Source organism: Phyllostomus discolor, chromosome 11 (assembly GCF_004126475.2).
Source record: "Phyllostomus discolor isolate MPI-MPIP mPhyDis1 chromosome 11, mPhyDis1.pri.v3, whole genome shotgun sequence".
Lineage (NCBI taxonomy): Eukaryota > Metazoa > Chordata > Mammalia > Chiroptera > Phyllostomidae > Phyllostomus > Phyllostomus discolor.
Window position 1 is genome coordinate 83,393,876 of NC_040913.2, and position 20,923 is coordinate 83,414,798.

The 20,923-nt window shown below is 45.7% G+C and overlaps 1 protein-coding gene across 1 annotated transcript in view; it reads right to left on the reverse strand.

Annotated features, from left to right (window-relative positions):
* ASAH1 (N-acylsphingosine amidohydrolase 1) overlaps window positions 1–18,755 on the reverse strand; it is a 29,166-nt gene extending 10,411 nt beyond the window's left edge. The window contains exons 1-5 of the mRNA XM_028526591.2: window positions 18,592–18,755; window positions 8,224–8,270; window positions 4,000–4,090; window positions 3,473–3,559; window positions 2,396–2,474 (exon numbers count right to left, since the gene is read on the reverse strand). Of these exons, the coding sequence (XP_028382392.1) occupies window positions 2,396–2,474; window positions 3,473–3,559; window positions 4,000–4,090; window positions 8,224–8,270; window positions 18,592–18,669 (382 nt within the window). The 5' untranslated portion in view covers window positions 18,670–18,755. The remainder of the gene's footprint in view (window positions 1–2,395; window positions 2,475–3,472; window positions 3,560–3,999; window positions 4,091–8,223; window positions 8,271–18,591) is intronic.
* Window positions 18,756–20,923: the final 2,168 nt, after the last annotated feature.

The following is a 20,923-nucleotide window of genomic DNA, read 5'->3' on the forward strand; positions in this document are numbered from 1 at the left end:
TTAGATCATTTTTGAGACCTCCCTTTAAGTCATTTTTTTAAAGAAGCAAAACCAAAAAAATCTAGCCATTTTTTATTGATAAATACCATTGATTTCCAGAAATTCTCAATCATCTCTCTTGTAAAACCAGGGTATACAGGCTACTTAAAATAATTCTATTGTTCAGTAGCTTAAAAAGAAGACTTTTGGAGTGGCAGAAAAAGTCTGTTTCATTAAATACTATTAGCTGGAAAACAGCTTCTACAAACATCAATACCTAAGAACAAGATGAATATGGAGACTGTGAGAAACAATATGATGGAGGACATATGAATGAATAATATGCAAGGCACCCTCTCTAAAAGTTAGAAATGCAGCTCAGAAAAATCAATAACCTAAATAAATACTGAAATTTCATATATGATGTTCGTGGACTGGAAGACTCAGTATTACAATCCCACTCGACATGTCGGCTGGCTATTTTGTCAAAGCTGACGACAGGCTGATTCTAAAGTTTACATGGAAATGCAAAAGGTCTAGAATGGCTAAGAGAGCTCTGAAGAAAAATAAAGGTGGAGAACTTATACTACATACTCCAAGACTTACTCTAGAGCTTTAGTGACTGCAGGGGCATGGTACTGGTATAAGTAAAGACAAATAGATAAATGAAACTCCACAGAAAGTCCACAGCCTGAAGCAGATGTATACAACCACCCGATTTCCATCAAGAGCACCACTGCAGTTCACTGGGGAAGGATGGTCTTGCCAAGAAAGGCTGCTTAGTCCACTGGATGGATGGAAAAACCTGAAACTTGGCCCTTCACTCCCACCATGCCCAAAGTTAATTCAAGATACATTATGTAATGAGTAAATGAAAAAAATCTAGAAGAGAGAAGGATATTTTCATGACCTTGGCATATGCAAAGATTTCTTAAATGCACACAAAAAGCACTACCCCTAAAAAAAATGAGGAAATGAACTTTATTAAAATTAAGAATTTTTGTTCATCAAAAAGACACCAATAAGGAAATAAAAAAGCAAGCTACAGACTGGGAGAAGGTATTTGGCATGCATATTTCTGACAAAAAACTTTCATTCAGAATACATAAAGAATTTCTTCACACAGATAAGATATGGACATAAGACTTTAGCCAGCACAAAGAAGGAAGAAAGGGGTCAGTAAACTGTTTGCTCTCATCAGCCATCAGGGAAATGCAAATGAGACAATAATGGGATACTATAACACAACAAAATGGCTCAAATAAAAAAGACTATCAAGTAGAAAAGAATCAACTGGAGAAAATGAAAACTCGTATGCTTTGTTGATGGCCCATGGATACAACCGCTTTGGAAGACTGGCCGGCAGAATCTACCAAACTAAACACTGCAGCTACCCTGTCACCCAGTATATGAGCGGGAACCCCGAAACACCCCTGGAATTATCTTCTGGAGGGCGGGTCCCTTGTAGGACAGACTTCCCCGGCTAGGTGAGTGTTCTAGGAACCCATCTGTATCAGTGTGCCAGCTGGTGTCGTTGTGAGAGGCTGCGTTCAGCTTCCATGATTTTTTTTTGAAGACTCTTTCAACACATTTGCCCATTTCACAATGGGTGACTTACAAGCACACCTGCCCACACTGTGCTGAGTGTTCAGCAACTTTTGACCAAAAAGAGCATGACCCCTGTGCCCCACCCTCCCTATTCACTTGATTTCACTAAGAGCAACTTTTCGTTTCCCCAGATGAAAAACATTCAAAGGGAAACATTTTGCCAATGTGGAAGAGGTGAAACAAAAAATGGCAGAAGCCCTAAAAGGCATCAAAATCAACAAGTTCAAAAACAGGTTTGAGCAGCAGAAAAAATGTCTTGATTGGTGTATTACATCATATAGACAATATTCAGTCAAGGTGACTGAAGTGTCAGCATGTAAGAATATACAATTTTTACAAATGAATTCCATTTTGAGGGGTCCTCCTTGTATATACAAGAGAAATGAGTGCATATGCCCATCAAAAGACATATACAAGAAAGTTCATACATGTTCATTCTTCATATCCCAAATCTGGGACAACTCCCATCTCCTGTTCGTACAACAGGAATGAGAAAGCAGACAACAGTGCGTACTGCTCAGTCCCGTCTGTAAACATCCAAGAGGCAAAACTAACGGAGGTGAAGTCAGAACAGCGGCCACCTGGGGAGGCGGTGCTGTCCGCGAAGGGGTACGATGGAGCATTCTGGGGGGCTGGGATTCTCTGTATGTCGATCTGAGTTGCAGTTACATGCCTGTAAGTGTTTTTTAAAATTCTGTTGAGCTGTACTCTTAAGATCTGTGCACTTCACCGGATGTATGCCATGCCGCAACAGAAACAAATGTAAGTGCTTTATTAAACCGTTTAAAAGCTGAGAAATGAACCTCACCTAAAGGTATGCCAGTAACATCTGCAATCCCCTTCATCTCCTCCTCATAGGGGCCAGGAAAGTTGCCGAGTAGACCAGGCTGCAAACCAAACAAATGAGCCATCACTCAACCTCAGGCGCTGCTTTGAGATCTGGTTCTTTTACACAGAACGTGTTCTAGAGATTGCTGCCCCGATAGGTGATCTTATTTTTAAGACACTTCTAACTTCTATATCAGGTATTTTTAAAAGACCTATGTAATACTTGCTCTAACTCTTGCTTTTGCACCCTTACACTCGTCTGTTCTCCAGTATGACGCAGAGACGAATGAGTCTGCGATCGTTTCTGTTTCACCCTCTTCTGCAGACACGGGGCACCGGAGCGGCTGCTGCAGGTGATGGATGCTCTGCTGTGACCCACAACAGGAGCATCACAAGAAGCCTCCTTACCTCTCTCCTCAAACCCACCCCTTTAGTCAATGGCATTTCACCCTCATTCCTGTTTCCTTCTCACACACGGCAGAAACCTGTCTCCAGCCATTCTCGAAAACTTCTGGTTCGGTTAACATATGATCGTGGGCTAAGCTGCTATATGCATTGTTAGCAGATAGTAAACACACAAGCAACTTCGATGGCGTACATCATACTTTTATCCTTAACTGCAACGATTCACTAACAAGGAGATCAAAATTAAAGCTCACATAGCCTCTTGCTAAGACAGTATGTTTAAAATGTACCAGTGTCATTGCTCACCAGTGTGCTATGTGTAGGGACTGTGGCCTGAGACAGCACACGCGTGGACTAGACCCTCCAACTTAACACACACAAAGGACCCACTGAGCGCGCATTCACCACCTGCTACCCCCAGGCACTGCCCCGTGCCTGCGGCACATCAGGCCGTGCTCACGGCCACCACACACGTGTGTCTCAGTCAGCTCTCCCTGAGGAGAAAGCCGAGGTTTGGACAGTGGTCTAGAATAAACACAGCCGTGACTAAGCGCCTTACAAGAGGTCGTAAAATTACACCTTTAAGTAAATACCAGAGGCTTTTCTGAACTGGGTGTGTTTAAAATGTATTACAGGAAACAATATTTCTTACCAACTTTTGATCCACGATCTGCATAATTTTTCCACTTGGAACAAAAGCATTTACTACATCCTTCAGGGAGTTCACGATTATCTTTAGCTGTAAAATTAATTAACTAATTAATAAGAAACATAAAGAAGTACTGACACTTAAGATTACTACTGGTATAATGAAAACAGATATAGACCTTTTGATTTATTCGTATGCAGAGAAATAAAATAGGGTGATACTGGAAAATATTTTCAGTTAAGTATAAACACAACACATCTTTAGCATGACATGTGCTCAACCACGTAGATGAAGGCAGAGGAGACAGAGAGAAAGAAAGAAGCAAAGGCAAAAGCCAGTGAAAAGAGCAAGAAGCAACAGACAAGGAACGGCATCTTTTCCTCTGCTACCATTTACTGTAAATGGCAGCAAAGAATCCAAAGCTCATTCTTAAAATATGTGGTGTGTAACCTCATGAAGTACGGGTTCCTGTCCCAGTGCAATCACAGTCGGTGAGGTCAGAAACAGAAGAGTCAGGAGCCACAGCTTACCGACGATGCCTTGTCAGTGAGCAAGTCATGCCATCTCTTGTAGGGCGGCAAGTCAAGGTTTATGGTGTACCACGGGACTGGCCCCCGGTAGCTGTAATGAGAGGTGCAGCATCTTGAAATATTAAAAGCAATCTATCTATAAGTAGGTAGTTATATCTATATGGACATGTTAGAGATATATTCCTTTTTTTAACATTTAATCTTTATGGTATTTTTTTTCGGTTACTACTTAGTCCCCTTATAAGAGAGACATTCTTAAGAACAATACAGAAGTTAGTCTTCAAGTGAAAACTTGCAAACACTCATTTCCCAGTGCTTCTGTCCTACGTTGCCTATGATCATAAGCAGTTTCAGAGCTCTTAGAAGAGATTATACATACTGAAACGTTAATGTGACTGGTGACATGCCAAAGAATCAAGTTTGGTTCCAGAGTTACATGTAACTGGAATCTCACTGCTAGAAAATACCTGCCCCCTTTTTTTTTTCCCCTCCTCAATCTCTGCAAAAGTTTAGTCTAAGCTTGGGAACTTGGCTAACTGGTTTCCCAGTCAGAACTTCCTCTTACACAGTCTGGCACTAGTGCCCAATCACTGCTGGATCTAGGAGGGTCATCCTCGAAGACCCCACAGTGGCACCGCGTATCAGCTTCCCACAAACTCGGCCACCTCCCTCTGCCTCCTGTGCTCCTCCCTTCTCAATCTTCTGTCGGGAATCCAGGGCCAAGCACTGTGGGATCATGCCCATTCCTCAGCTTCCCACCCATCAACGTACACAGAGCAATTTCTGCTGAGTATACAGTAATGTCCACGCCCTTCCGTTATTAATGGACCTGGGCCGTATTTCTTCCTGGTGGGTGAACTCTATACCTAGTCTGTTGCTACGAAAGTGCTGTCTTCTGGCATCTGTTACTACACTCAAATAGCCTCTGAGGGTGTGCCCTTCAGTGATTCTTCAGCTTGAAACTATGCCTAAGATACAGAGAACAGACTGACAGCTGTCAGAGGCAAGGAGTACTGGGTAAAAAAGGTGACAGGATTAACAAAAAAAAAAACACAAAAAACAAACCCAAACAACCCTCATAGACACAGACAGCAGTACAGCAATTACCAGCAGAAAAGGGGGGTGGGAGGAGGTAGGAGAGGGGGTGGGGAACAAATGGAAGGAGACTAGACTTGAGGTGGTGAACACAATACAATATGTAGATGATGTATTATAGAATTATACCCCTGAAACTTACATGATTTTATCAACCAATGTCACCCCAATAAGTTTTTTAAAAAACTACACCCAAAACAGCTAGCATTTGCCCCACTGTTACTCCGCTCCAGAAAAGCGCAGGCTGGGCTCTAGCGAGTGCAGCGCCACCAGGCCGTCCAATTAAAACATGATCCAGACTCGGGTCTGTAGCAGAGATCGGTTAGTTCCTGAAAGACACAAGCTGTGGTCCTACTGACACTTCTATGGCCGTGAATACTTATTTGTTTCTCTAAATAATGCTGTTGAGCTTGGAGCCTGGGTGTATGTTTGCGGCTTTTTGAGACTGCTAACCAGCAGCCACCAGAGTCGTGATGCAGGTGGAAAAGGAAAGCCCGCCTGACTCCGGACACGCACATTTAAACCCAATCGCAGTGGATAAATTCTGTGCTTTTCAAAGCATTTTCGAAATGCCCCTTCCTTAGTCGCTGATATCTATATTCAATACTATCCTCCTTAATTCCTAGGGGAAAAAAGCTATTTATAAAGACAAATAAATTGCATTTCTGGCTGATCATGATTTCACATGCAAAATTTTGCCACACAATTCAGTAATTATTTTCATGCTGTCACAGGCAGGGGCTTCCAACCTGCTCCCTGCGCCCCTCGCCCCGCCCCTGGCGCGCACCGGTATCTCCGCCAAACAGCAATGAGAAATCAGCGGCTCCTGCCCCCCCCCCCCTCACCAGCGGTGGCACTGTCCACGATGCACCCGTTCTACCCACGAACTCCAGTGGGCTGCTCCTCCCCTCCTAACAGCCAATGAAATCCAAACCACGCCCCTACAGCTGCCCTAAACTCCTGACTCATTTTCAGCGCGGACCCCTCTGGTCAGGCCCAAGAACTCGGAAGAAGAAATGGAGAGGAAACGAACTCATTCCAGTGGAGAATTAAATGAAGTGGGGCTGGGGGACCCCAGAAACCTCTCTACAATCAAAGCTCCGCTAACCAGAATTCTCGGTAAGAACCGTTCACCTGATGAACAACATTCTTTTATTAACTAAAGCTTAGCCATAAGCCCCCATTTTACTTTAAGCATTTTTCCAAAATATCTCAGCATTGAACAACGGCACCTGCATTTCCTGGAGAAATCAAGAGGACCTGCCTTAGGAGGGCAATGAGGATTTCATGAACTATGCGGCATCAGTACTCAATCAACAGCAATCACGGTAGGATATTTTTCTACTTTACCGCAAACAACACACGTTAAACGACTCTGGAGACAGCACGTGCTGTGCCCAGGGCATCATAATCAGTATCAAGCACTGACTGAACCCACCTGGCGCCCCAGGGGGCCTGGCACCGAGCCCAAGTGCTACAACACACGCCGACACCAACAACAGAGCCGAGCTGAGCCCAATGAGCAGCAGCGGAAAAATGCTAATGGGACGCGGATGGTTCAGGGGTGCTCGGGCTGTCGGGCCTTGACCTCCAGCGCTGAAGTGACTGGCCAGGTGGGACAAACAGGTGTTTTCTCTCCTTCCTCACGGTTGCCCACACATCTCTCCAGAATCTACGCACTTGAGTGAAAAGGATGCCCCGAAAGGGACAGGAGGAGTTCTCATCCTTCAAGGTTCTTCTCCGCCGGATCTCAAGACCCGTGGGTAGTTCAGAGGAGAGACCGAATGCTCAGGGTGGCGCTGAGGCTTTCTGTGTTGGGAACTGCCTACCGAGCTAGGAAGGAATCCCGCAGAAACCCCAGGCAAAAACAGTCCCATTATGCAGCTGTCTACATATAAGAAAATGGTGTTTATTTGTATGTGTGTCATACACGTGTGCACACACACACACTTGGCAACTTGGAACCACTTGAAAGCAGGGAAGGTTTGCGGAGCAATCGGTTTATGGACACATACAAGGGGCGCAGGAAACGGAGTAGAAGCAGAACCTTGAATGTGGAACATACTCATTAAATGTTCCATGGACTGGGGCCGTGAGACCAGCCAAGTTCAGGGCGCAGTCGATAGGGCACGACCGCTACTGGGCTGGTTAGTGGTGACGCGAGGGCGTGGCGAGGGCAAGCCACCCCAGGCGGCTGGGCGGGGCTCTGGCTTTGGGAAAACACAGAAACCAATTACGTCTAACTTACTTCCTGACAAATATTGGCCTCTTTCTGCAGAAAGGTGAGTAAATCAAAAGAATTTAGTTTGCTACAGTTTCTTTGTATCTGGAACAGAGACTATCTATTTAGGATGCATAATTTAGGCAGGTGCAGTACAAAATAGATTAGAGCCCTACAACACCTGAAAAGTCATCTAGATACCCCTGGTTCAAGTTGTCCTCTGCCTCCCCTGCCCCCAGCAGGCTACTTTCGTGCAGAAGGAAGAGCAGGCCAAACAAGATTCCCTGGTGGCTCTTACCCCTTTCCTCCTTTCCCACACCCTGGTCCCCTCCGGGCAGGTGAGCTGTCCTTACCTCTTCCTCACAGGCGTGTAGCCACAAAGGATCAGAGAAGGCCATGCCTGTAACTAGACTAAAATTATCAACGCTGAATACACTAAACCACAATTTGGGCCCCTCCCTCTGTCTTCCAGTCCTGCTTTCCCCTTGACAGGTTTTGATTACCATGATAGATTCATTTCTTAAATGTTTCACATGTAAGATCCTATACTTTTTTGTCCCAGTGAAATCTGGTTGCTAATACTCAGGAAGCACAGAACATCATGACTAGGCTCTGAGTTTCTCAGGATGAGGAAAATGCCAGGCAGTAGACAGGAGAATTTAGTGGAGAATGGGAATCTTTTTCTTTTTCCTCCTATGATTTTGATAGGCTAGAAATGGATGTAGTAATCATGGAGTATTTTCACATTTGTCCAGAGTCTTAGTCCAATACATAATACACAAACCTGAGAAAAAGATTTTTTTTTTGCCTTTCTTAGAGGACATGACTTAATTTTTTATTCACTCCCATTATTTTTTGAGATCATTACATAGGAAAGTGTGAGTTTTGATCATCTCATATTTACTCACGTTGGTCCAGAAGGAGGGTAAGTTGATTTTCTGCAGTCTTCTGTCCACTAAAAACAAAGAAAATTTCAAGTTTCAGAAAATAACAAATTGAATAGGCAATTTGCAGAAATGGTTAAAGCTTATAAAGACAAAATCAAGAATGCCTGCCCTTTTAGACTATTTCAATACTTCTTAAAAGTCTTTTCCTCCTATAAAAACTACTAAAAATCTCAAACTTAAGTGCATTTTCTGTCTCACTAGTACCAGGTATGGTCATTTGGCTCTTATACTGCACATATATCAAATAAAGAGGAAGTGTAAGTAGATGGAAAATCTATGTCAAATAGGTTGGTTTAACACTAAATTACCTGATAGGATGTGATGTTACTTGAACTTATGAGCCACCTCTCCTGCAATAGAAATTTGCATCCCAAACCAGATTTTCCGGGTGTGCTGTCCAGGGCCCTTCACAATCCGGTCCTAATTTACTGGCCCAGCCTCTCTCTTGCCACTCCCCTTTTTGTGCGGGGACATGTGCAGCCATGTCCTACCGTCTCTCACCTTCCAACCCTATGCATGTGCTGTTCCCTCTGCCTGCAATGCCTGTCCTCTACCCGGGGAACTTCTGGATTTAATTTCTAAGATCCAGCTCAAACACCACTGTGTGTGCGTGTTTTGAAGACATCCTTATCTACTTCCCACGTGGAAACAGTCACCCCCTGCCCTGCACGCCACAGCGTTTGCACACATCTCCATCGCCATGTTTTGGCATGGCGTCATAATGACGATTGTTCCTCTCTTCACTACCAAGCCCTGTGTTCCTGAAGGGGAGGATGACCCTGAACCTGAGGCTGCTGCCGAGGAGGCAATGAACGAATGAGACTTAGGGAAGAGTTCAAGCTTAGTAGCAAAACAGAATTCGCTCTTAACATAAAATGAACCAAAAAAAAAAAGTCCACATGAATTTGTGACTTCTTTATTACTAGTTCAAGAGAGCAAACCTGTTTATCTTTCCTCTGGGGACTCAATGTTATGCAAGTTAAATAACTTTTAACAAGGAGGATAGATTCACCATAAGCATGGAGATAGAGTAGGGAAGGAAACCACTAGAACTGTAGATTGAGCCCAGAAAAATATACCGGCAGCAAAAACTGTGTGAGAATGAAGCTCTTCCATCTTGTGTTAACTTTTAATAGCACGGGAGGGGTATAAAGTAGCTTGGTGCTCCCTGTGATCCAAACGTTCCTGGTTGTGAAAAGAACTTCACAGCAGCACAACTAAGGTTCTCGGACAAGTGCTGTTTTGCCTCGTAACATTAGGCTGATTTCACTAAGACACAGTATCAAGTATCAAATTATCAAAAGCTCATTCAATCACTAGAATTTAAGTGCTACTTCTAAATAATTACAATATAAAAAATAATAGATGTTAAATGTCAATTTGATAATCCAGTATCAACTTAGCAAAAGCTGATTTTCAAAGTCATTCAATGTTTAATAATAGCGGCTGAAGGAGGGTCTTGTTTAGAAAAATGTCAGTCTCGGGCCTGACCTGAGTATAAAACTCACAGTGAGGTTTTCCTGCTGCTAACCCCCCTAACTGCTGTGGGGTAGGGGAAGTCAGCCTCTATTTCCTACACAAATTCACAGAAATGATGATGGTTATAAGTCTACAAGAGCAAAAGAAGTTCATCGTTGGCATTACTCATTCCGTCACTTGTAAGAGATTCAAGTATTTCCCCTAAAGTGTTTGCCAATTCATAATATCAATAACCACAACTTTTAAGTGCCATTTTCACAAATTTTGTACATTTGTCCAACTAAGCCTTTTTCTGCTCTACGCACGAGGTCTGTCCAGAAATTATCCAGCCATGTGCTATGAAAAAGAGAGATATTTATTGAAGAAGATACAAAATACAAGAAACATTGCACACAGGGCAATGACACCTCAGTCCCCTTCAACGTAGGTACCTTGGGACCTCACACCGTTCTCCCAATTGCCATCAGCTGCCCCATCATATTTTCCTGAATCTCATTGATGGTCTGAAATCTCTTCCCTTTCAAAGGTGATTTTGGTTTTGGGAAAAGTCATAAGTGGCAGGGTGCCAAATCTGGGATGTAGAGAGGCTGAGTCACCTGGGTGATCTGATGTTTTGCCAAAAAACTCTGCAGGGGATGTGATGCATGAGCAGGTACATTGTTGTGATGAAGCTGCCAATCACCAGATGCCCAGCGCTGTGGCCTTCTGAATCATCTGAATAGTTTCCTCAGAGGGATGTTCAAGCTTAATGTAAAATCTGGTGCAGATTCGTTGCTCTACTCACTCAGTCATTTTGAATGTGACGGCCACATGCTCACTCACGCATGTGCCTACCGCCCCCACTGACGAGTACAGTGAGGTCGTCATTGCTCACACATGCGCATTCCAGTCCACTCTCCTCGGCTGCCAGGTGACATCGATGTCATGTAAACCGTTCCCATTATGTTAACAATGGTTGGACTTTTTCCAGACGGACCTCATATCTTTTCCACTGTCAACTGTCACACATCATAGCAGATTCCCCTTTAGGTCTGAACTGAATGACGAGATTCTCGGCTTCTTTGAAAACATCCTGCCTGGAGCTGTTCCAGACAGACTACTTGAAGAGAGTAACTCTTTAGTCTGAAACTTGGCATTGATGCCCTAGTTAAGTACAGTATCAATAACTGATCGGTATCAGTAACTTCAAGTACAGTATCAATAACTGATCGGTATCAGTAACTGCAAGAGCCAAGGAAAACAGCTAGGAATCTTTTGCCTTGTTCTTCAACTAATACTGATGATGTTGCCAGAGTCCTGGACTGATTGTGTGAAACAGATCTTCTCAGGACATGTTACTTACATGACCGCAATCACATGTGATTTCGGTCACCATTGGTAAACGGCTTACTTTGCTTCGCTAACTGATGAGCTACCTGGAGACTTACTTTGGTTGTAGCTTCATTACGCTCTTTAAAATTTATAAATAAGTGCTGCTGTGATAAGACACTCTGCTTTGAATTTTCTTATTTTTCTGATACTTGATTGTCCTCTAACTTGGGGATATGGTAAGGACTGGTTAATCCTGTAATGTTACACACAGTGTATCTTTTATCACGATTCTGATGTTGCTGCATAATGAACACGAGGCTTTGCCATCTAACTCGGCAACAAGATGATCCGTCCTCCACTTTGCCTCAAGAGAACAATTTTTTCACTTCTTGTCTTGTGTTCAATGACAGTTTGCTCTGCTAATTTTTATTTCACTTGACTATTGTATTTATTTTTTTCAGCCCCACCACCCATGTTTATTGATTTTAGAGAAAGACAAAGTGGTGGGGGGAGGGGGACAGAGAGAGAGAAACGCAGATGCGAGAAAGAAACATCAATCAGTTGCCCCCTGTCTGCGCCCTGACCAGGAATCAAACTCACAACCTAGGTATGTGTCCTGACCGGGGATCAAACCAGTGACCTTTTGGTGTACAGGATGACGCTTCAACCAACTGATCCACCCAGCCAGGGCTGGCAATTGTTTTTAAAGGTTAAAATGACAGACCACACAGCTATGGGTGGCACTTAACATGCTGTTGAGTTCCAGCTGCCGGCCGTCACTTGCAGTGCCCGAGCGGCAGTGAAAGGCCAGGAGCACACCACACACAGCTTTGCTACAGCAATAAGCTTCGGACAGTAAGCGAACCAACGAGCGTGTCTCTGTTCCCAAGCAACGCTGTTTATGGAGAATGGCATGGGACGTTCAGGTGATTTTCCGTGTCACCAAGTACTCATTTCCTTTTGATCACCCCAAGTTTTTAAGAATGTAAGAACCATCCTTAGCCCACAGGCCTCCCCAGGACAGCTGGAAGGCGGGTCCGGCCTGCTGGCTGCCATCTGCCAACCGCTCCAGGGTGTCAGCACCTGCAGACGCTGACCCGGGTCCCACCAGACTACTTCCTCAGTTTCCAGAGGACACCCTGTGAGGTGGTGTGCCCGTGTGGACGGAGAGACGGACATCGTGTGTTTAGTTTTCTGCCCACCAATCATGCCACATGCAGTTCTGTCTGCAGAGGCCGGGAGTTCTTTTCTGTTCTGTTTACTGGTCCCTCACGCAACTCTCCCTTCCTCCTTTCTTATTCTTACTCTCCAAAATAACAGAACGTGAGGACAAAAGAGAAACGCTTTGGAACTACAGGGGGACACTGTGGTATTGGGAAAGCATGGTCCAGATAAAAAGAAAACAGAGCCAACCAGAATAGGAATTCAGTAGGTTTCAAGATGACTGGACAGAATAAATATTGAGAGAATAAGTCGGAAGCTGAGAAAAAAAAAACAAAAAATAAAACAAAAGCCAGGATACAGTGATGATGGCATAGGCTTGGCTTCTTCTGCTGAGAAAAAAAGAAGAGGAAGCAATTAGAAACTCCCAGGAAAACGATCTGTATAAGAAAGGCATGATAGAAATATGAAGCAAACTGAACTGTGGTGTTAATGTGAGCATTTGGTAGAGAATACACTTGAATATTCTTTCAGTGCCGGTAGAATTCTGGCTTTGGAATTCCAGGAAAGGAAATGTAAGCATAGTGTACTGAGCAATGAGCAATATTCACACATCTTTCAGGTACAATCATGTTATCGATGTTTACTAGGCAAGAGTAGAGATATGTACAGTGGAAGAAAAAAAGGGAGGAAAAAGTTAGAGGGAACTTCACCTTTTTTTACAGCCTTGTCTACTTGCACCACTGCAGATAGCCCTCTGATTGGCCCCTGAACGGCTCAGCAAAGATGGTCCACACACCCAGACCCGTGGTCACGTAATAGAGGACCCTCTCAGACCCATCTAGAGGCTGCGAATGCAGGGCTGACTCTTCTGAGGAAGGTACATATCACAACGAGAGCTCTAAGCCTTTCTGTCTTCTTTGGAATACTCTTGGTATTGTCTAGTGCTGACGGTTTGCAAACCCTGGGACCCACGCATGAATCTTTGTCACTTATTTCTAGCTAAAGCCTCCAGGCTCCTTTCCAGTTGGTCTAACACAAGTTACCAGGGACTTCAGGGTCATGTTCTGAACACAAGGCTCAGCTCCACTAGCGATCAGAAGGTCACGCAGCTGGTGAGAGAACGGGGGTCCTAGCCTTCCTGCTGCCCCACAGCTTCCCCCAGATAACAGCGGAGCTGGCACCTCCATGTAATCCCAGATCAGCCACAATCTGTACTTGCTTCAGGGTTCCAATGACCACTGGAATCCACTCAGCAAGTGAGTGCAACGTAACCATGTTCATCTCTCCTGAATGGTTATAGTTGCACGACATGGGCTCCAAAGCCAATATTAAAATCAAACGACAAGGCTTATCTCTGATGAGACCACTGTGGGGGAAGTTACATGTTCTCTGTCAAGTCTCAGGGCATAATGCAACCTGCCCCAGAGGTGAGAGAGTGGCCTGGCCACCGTACAGGTGGGAGCCTGAGGGCAGTAAGATGTTGTGCTAAGATCGTCCCAGCAGCAGTGAACAGGAAATTATAACACAGACATGAAATCTGCATAGAGGCTGGCTGTAAGAGTAAAAGGCAAAAAGGCCATTTTAACCAGGTGAACTCTGGGGGTGGAGGGGAGACAGCCACATCCTGCCCCACAAGGGAGACTTCTGCGAGGAAAGAGAGCTTCAAAATCTATGTCCAGACTTAAACAGAGTTACAATGAGCTCACCTGTTATTCAAGTTTCTTACTGTCTCCAAATTTAACTACACATGGATTTAATAACAGACAACCTTATCAAGGTAAGTACAAATTTAAATAGATGAGAGGTAAAGATTATAGGTGATAGGTCAGGGCGATTATGCAGTCTGCTTGGTATATTACGGGAAATATACACAACCCACCTAAAATCTCAGTTTCTCTCACGTGCCCTTTCTCATCTTTGCTTCCTAAGGCCAGAGGAAGTGCTGGAAAATCTCTGGAAGACATTTGGTGAACACTTTCTGGGTTAGCGAATTCTCTGATTATTCTGGTTATTTGATAGGAACTGGAACCTCTTTGAAATTAAATAATCATTATGTCCTCCCCACTCATTAAGAAAAAACTAAGTATAAAGCTACTGGAGACACTATATTTAGGAAGACAATATATAAATGATCATTTTTCCCATCAGCGACTTAAATGCTCCACCCTGAAAGAAATGATGTCACTTGTGCAACTCCTTCAAACACTGAGTCCTACGGAACTGGTGAGGATCTCACTGAAAAGGCTGCACAAAATGGTACAGAAAGCTACACCCTGACTAGCGTAGATCAGTGGATTGAGCGCGGGCTGCGGACCAAAGTGTTGCAGGTTCGATTCCCAGTCAGGGTGCATGCCTGGGTTGCAGGCCATGGCCCCCAGCAACCGCACATTGATGTTTCTCTCTCTCTCTCTTTCTCCCTCCCTTCCCTCTCTAAAAATAAATAAATAAAATCTTTAAAAAAAAAGGTACAGAAAGCTCTCATGTTCTTGTCTTATTCACATCCTCAGAAAACGACAATCAAAGGTAATTTAAAGAAATTATACAGCTCACACCAGTGTTCACGCCATCAGAAAAGAAGCTGAACAATCCTAGGAAGGCAATTTTAATTCAATTCTTTAACTCGACAACTATAGTTTAAGATTTTTCTTAAAATGTTCCCTGCATACGACGGAGCAGACACACACCTACTGGATGAGAAAAGGCATGTTTCCTGCATATATAACAAATTCAAATGAGCATGCAAAGTTTTTCCTTTGTGTTCTGACTTTTGGTGGGAAGGCACCCGATGACACTGGGGACATTTAGGTAAAAGAAATGTGAAGAAACCCTCCACAAGGACAGGCACCTTTCCTCTTGAGTGTTGACCGGCTTCCCGCATCGCGACCAGAGGCTGGCACACAGGGGCACACGATATTTGCTGGGTAAGGGACAGACCACACCCGTGTGCCCCTTCCTTCGCAGTGCCGTGGAACAGCAGATGCACTTACAATAAGACTGGCCGGGCCAGATGGGGTTTACAGGACTTCTGGGAACTTGGTGGAAATCGCTGCTAAAACCTAATTCAGTTAGCTCCTGTCAAGAGTGCTACTACTCACCTGAGAAGCTGATGCATGAAAATAAGTTTAATCTGGCAATTAATTACTGAGCCATTATGTTTCTTTTTCACGTACTTTAGGAATCCCCTCAGATTTATTCACAAGAAGAGTCATCTCCCCAACTCGGATTCCTTGCCTTCTGGTAGCTCCTCAGCCTGCTGCACCTGTTAGCCGCTCCCAACCCTGCACTGGCCAAGGCGGCCGATGACCTCTGGGTGCCAAGCACAGCAGACACCTCAATGGCATTCGGCCCAGGGAACCTGCCCCACACTCTCCGAGCTTCCACAGCACTCGCTCCTCCATTCTGGCCGCCGCTTTGACTCGGTCAGTTCTTCCCCACCGGACACCTGCCTGAGCAGGTCCCTCGGCCTTTGCCTAGGCGTCATCACTCCTCTTCCTAGATCCTCTCTCCGCCCGATGTTCACCTGCTCCAGTGGCTCCCAGTAAGGTGCCTGCGACCCCCCAGACCTCCCTCTGAGCTCCCGTGCAAAAGGTCCGCTAGGTAGCTCGTTGCCACTGGGAGTCCAATATACCCAGAATGAAAATGATCTTTCTTCCACCCCCAAACGTTGGCCTGCCGTGTTCCCTGGTAGTGATGCCACCCTTCGCCCAGCTGAGCACCTCAGACAGGGGCCTGCCCCTCCTGCCGTCCAACCCTTCCTCCTTCTGCTCGCTCTGCCCCTCATCTTCTCCAGAGCCGTCCCCTTGTCTCCTTCTCCACCGCCACCACCCTCCCGCGTGTCATCCCATTTCCTTCCCTGCACCAGTCCTCGCATCCGCCCTTGGCCCCTCCCAGTCCGATGTGCTCTTTTTAAAGGGGAAATTTTATTGTGTCCTATCTCATTTATAACCACCCAATGGCCTCCCATGGCTTTTAGGACAGAATCCAAAATTATGAACAAGGTCTAAGAGCCCTCCCCCCATACTTCCGTGTCGCCCTGGGGGGGGCACCGTCTCTTCATGGGTCTCCTAATGGAATCAATAGGAAAGAACGACTCAGGAAGTCCTTACAATAGGCTAGAGTCTGAAAAGCCTCAAAAACAAGAAGACACAAAGCCCACAGACATTCCCAGTCCAATGATTTTTTGTTTGTGACTTAAAGCGGGTCCTCATTATTCACATGCGTCAGAAGCAGTTTTGAAGTATCTTTTGTCCCTATGTGGTTACCAGCAGCTTATCATATAAAATGATTCAAAGTTAACAACTGCACGCTCTTGTCAGAGACTGAGGTCATGAAACGTCTGTAGCTTCCAGCCAGAGGCTCCCAGAATTTTCCAGATCAGTAAAAAAAGGAACAGGGACCCCAGCGCACGGGGAGTCCAATTCTTTACGCTCCCAGGAGGCGATGTTAAACCAAACAAAGCAAAACCTCACACACGCAACAGAAAGAATGTTTTAACAACAAAAATTGGAAGGCTATAAAATCAGAATAACAGCGAGCATTCTGATTTAATAATTTTAGCTTCACGCCCTTGTTTTTTCTCATTCCATTAAAGACTTAGGAAAGCAGCTTCCCACATGGACACCAGTAGCAGGACGAGATTTTCACAACCACTGTGGCAGATAAGAACTGTTCAATTCATGAAGACTGCTGTGTCTTCTTGTTTCAGAAAGAGCCTTTGAAATATTCTCGCTTGGAATGGTAAAGTGTAGAGGTCCCCTGACACCTGCAGCATGTCTGAAGTTCACAACCAGACCTCAATATTATCGCACGCCTGTTGGACACACAGGGCCAGGCTACGGCTGTTCTCATCTTGGATACAACCAACCTCACGCCATCCCCACCTCAGCGAAGCTTCCCCAGGGACGAGATAAAAGCGGGCCAGTCACGATTCTCTCAGCACAGATGAAAACAAGAGTACTAGGCAACCCACCAAATACCGAACACCCCTTCTCTTGCTAAATATGTTTCTTCTTTGCCCAATCCTGGAATTGCTCCACTTCCTAAAAGCATTCAATGTACAGCAACCCACGATTCCTTCGACCTATCTCCAAATCACACAACCAAACTGCAAACGATGAAACAGGTTTTCTCTGCTTTGTACCGAAAGGCCCCACAGTTGTCCATGGTGGGCTCTCCCTCACCACAAAGACTAATACTTTGTTCAACTACAGCTGTGTTTCCTGAGGGGGGGTGGGGTTGGCTGAAGGTCACGGACAGTGTCAAAGTAACAAATTCCTTAAAAATTCATGAAATTCCAACCACTTCAAAGCAAATTAATTCCTTATACACACTAAAGCATACTAATTTTATTTCCCCTTATGCTCTTCCAATCCTTGTCTTCCCATGTATACTGTGCATTTGCCTGTGATTGGAATCACTGTACATAGTATTCTGCCTTTACTTGCTTAACATAACTTTTAAAGGATGAATAATATTCCACCATGACTTTATTCGTAAAGCATTTCTTCTTAGAGTAATAAAAGAATTAAGACACACACCGTGGTCCTACTATCAGTATCCTAGCTAAGCTATTCAAGTTCACCCTCATCTAGTCTCAGATCAGATGCACCCAAGTCTCCTTTATCTGATTAGCTGACAAAGAAAAATGTAGCCTTGACGCTTTGAAAGAAGAGGCTTATGAAAGAGCACCAGCCTGGGTGTCAAGAGGCTCGAGGTCAGCGTGCTCCAGCAGACAAAAGTGTGACCTCTGGCTAGACATTCTGTCACTAATCCACTTCCTCCTCTGTAAAATGAGAGTCAGGCTGGTGCCTCGCTGCCTCTTGCAGTTACATCTGTGTTCCCGGGACTTCCTACCCGGGAAAGAGCCACGGGACGGGCGTTCACATGACTGGGGTGAGGGTGCAGCCGCCACATGGGGCCTGCCTGGGCTGCTCCCACGTCCCCGACTGGGGGACGCCTGGGCCCTCCCCAGCGCGCTCAGGATCCAGGGCTGCAACTTCTTCAGCAGCTCGTCACCGAGCAGAGAATGCCGAAGTCATCAAGCAGTCCCCCGCTTAACCGAGTTATGTACGCAAGTCAACTGGAACTTTTTCTCTCAGCAGTTCAGAATGCACAAGCCCGGAACTGGTAGAACAAGGGCAATCCCTGAAATTTTAGGGTGTGTAAATCACACCCACCATTCTGCAGAGATCAGGATTTCCCTAAAAGGTTCCAGCTGTGCCGAGTCAATTCCGGGAGGAGTGTGAACCACCCCCGCCCCCCCGCGCGCAGGTAACCACGCACACCTGTAAAGATGCTGCCCCGAACAGGTGTTCCTAGCGCCCCGCCCCACCTGCCAAGCCCGCACCTGCGCGCCCCCCGAGCCAGCTCACCCACCGGCGGCGCGTGCTGCGCCACGGCCCAGGTGACGGCCACGGTCAGAAAGACGAAGGTTAGGCTACTCCTGCCCTGCATCGTTCCAGCCGCCAAAGCCGCTCCGAGAAGCTGGCGGAGGCCTCGAAAGACACCTCCAGGGCTCGGAGCAGGCCCCGCCCCGCCGTCACGTGACCTACCACCCGGGCTGCACCACTCGAGGTGGGGAGCTGGGTAGGGAGCAGAGGAGACGGGCGGGAAGGACAGGATGGGGCTTATCGGTGTCGCGAAAAAAGGGCGACGAGAGCCGGGAGGCCTTCGGCGTGGAGCAGGGACCCCGAGGGTACTCGCCAGTGCTCGCGCTAGGACCGTCCTCTTGGTCGGACACCCCTCCGCGCGGGTAGTGGTTGGGTCGAGCCGGAGCCCCGCCCAGAACTCTGTGACTTTCCCCAGGTCTAGCTCCGAGAAACCTCGGGTGGTCCTCGAAGCCTGGGGTGGGGGCCATCTGGGGTCCCAGCCTCGAGTGACACCGAGGAGGGAGGTCCCGTTGCTCTCCGGGCCCGTGCCACCTGTGCAACAATCCTGAACGGCCCAGGGTGAGGTCTGCGCTCAGTCCACTCGGTGTTAGTTGCCCGCGAAACAGACCCTAGTCACAAAAGTCGTAAAACGCTACCTAACACGGGACCCCGACCCGTCTTTGCCCTTTGAGGAGGGCAAGCCCGAAGTGAGTGAGGTTATTCAGCCTGACCCTGGGGTCACTGGACAGGCCCAGGTGTCAAGGGGCGGTAGGGAGTACCCCACGGAGACCCCAGGCTGTGAGTTAACTCATTTAGGCTTTCACAGCGGAGTGACCGGCCACCGAATTTTGGTATCAGTTACTGAGAGGTGAGAACCTTCCTGATGTATTCCGCCATCCAGCGGCTGTGTGTTCTGAGCTGTGCTAAACCCGGGAGTAGGGCAGCCTGCACCTGAAAAGCAGGTATTTGCTTGGTATCCGTGCTTCTGTGGACCCTATCACCCTCGTAGGATGAGTTAGTAATAAACCCAACAAGAAGGCCTCTCTGGGTTCCAGTTTCTGATGGGTCTTTGACATTTCAGCTAGCATTCTTTGTTTATGTAAAACTCAGAATGCAGTTACTAACATCTTCATGTATTTATTTTTGTCTTGCGCGTGTGATTGTGTGGAATTGCAATTTTACCCATTTGTATTCCTTAGAAAAACAATTTTTTTGTTGGAGATTTGGAAATGAGAATTTGATGTTTCGAGGGTTTTTTCTCCCTAGACATTTTTTTTGGGGGGATGCTAGATGAGTGTTTCTCTTTGAGGAGGAAGTTTGACTTTTGAAACATACCACATGATCAAAGTGGTTTCTGATTCAACAGTAAGCAAGCAGATTGTAGAAATGTTCACTAACCCGACAAATATTTACTGTCAACTTACAGTGTACCAAGCATTGTAGGATAAGCAGAGAAGCAACAAAGACAAAGAATTCCTCCCTTACGATGTTTACGATCTGGATGAGAAATGAATCCAGATGTTATGTAACATTCTACATAAGGAAACTTATGTTGGATGTTAGCAGGTGATAAGTATCAGACAGAAAAAGAATAAGAGAGATCAAGAGTGGGCAGAGTTGCAACGTTAAATAAGATGGGTGGCATTGGCGTTACCGACAAAGTGACGTTTGAGCAGAGATTTGGAGGAGGTGAGGGAAGTAGGTTTGTGGGTGCCTGGGGAAGAGGAGTCCAGGCAGACCAAGTAGCTGGTATGAAGGTTCCAGTGTGAGAATGAGCCTGGCGTGTTCTGCAGGAAGTCCGTGTGGGTGCAGCAGAAGGAAGCAGGGGAAAGAAGTAGGTAAGTATGGGAGATAAGTGGGGTAGGGCAGATGGTATCTGCCACTAGGAGTCTTTGTAAAGCCTCTGGCTTTATTCTAGGCAAATGTGTAACGTGTAAATAGATTGGATTACCTCGGACCTAGAGTACTCCCATCTTTCCGCGTATAAATGGCTATGTGGATCGAAGATCATTCACCTTAAATATTGCTGAGGGCACTTTGAACATGTCACCAAGCACAGTTTTTTCCCTGTGAGAGGAGATTAATTGGTGGTCAGGTGGTGTGGCAAAATCAGATTCTTTAGGCAGAAAACATATTAATTATCATGGTATTCTTGGACACAACTTTCTTATAACTTTGCCTTTAACTTTCAAAGACCTTTTCTATGCTATTGATTCCGTTTTCAGACAAATTAAGAATTGAACCTACTTCCCTAAAATTATACCATTTTATGCATGTTTTTTTCTTACACATACATCCTTTTTTTTTTAAAACCTACTCCATTCTTCAATACCAGCCAT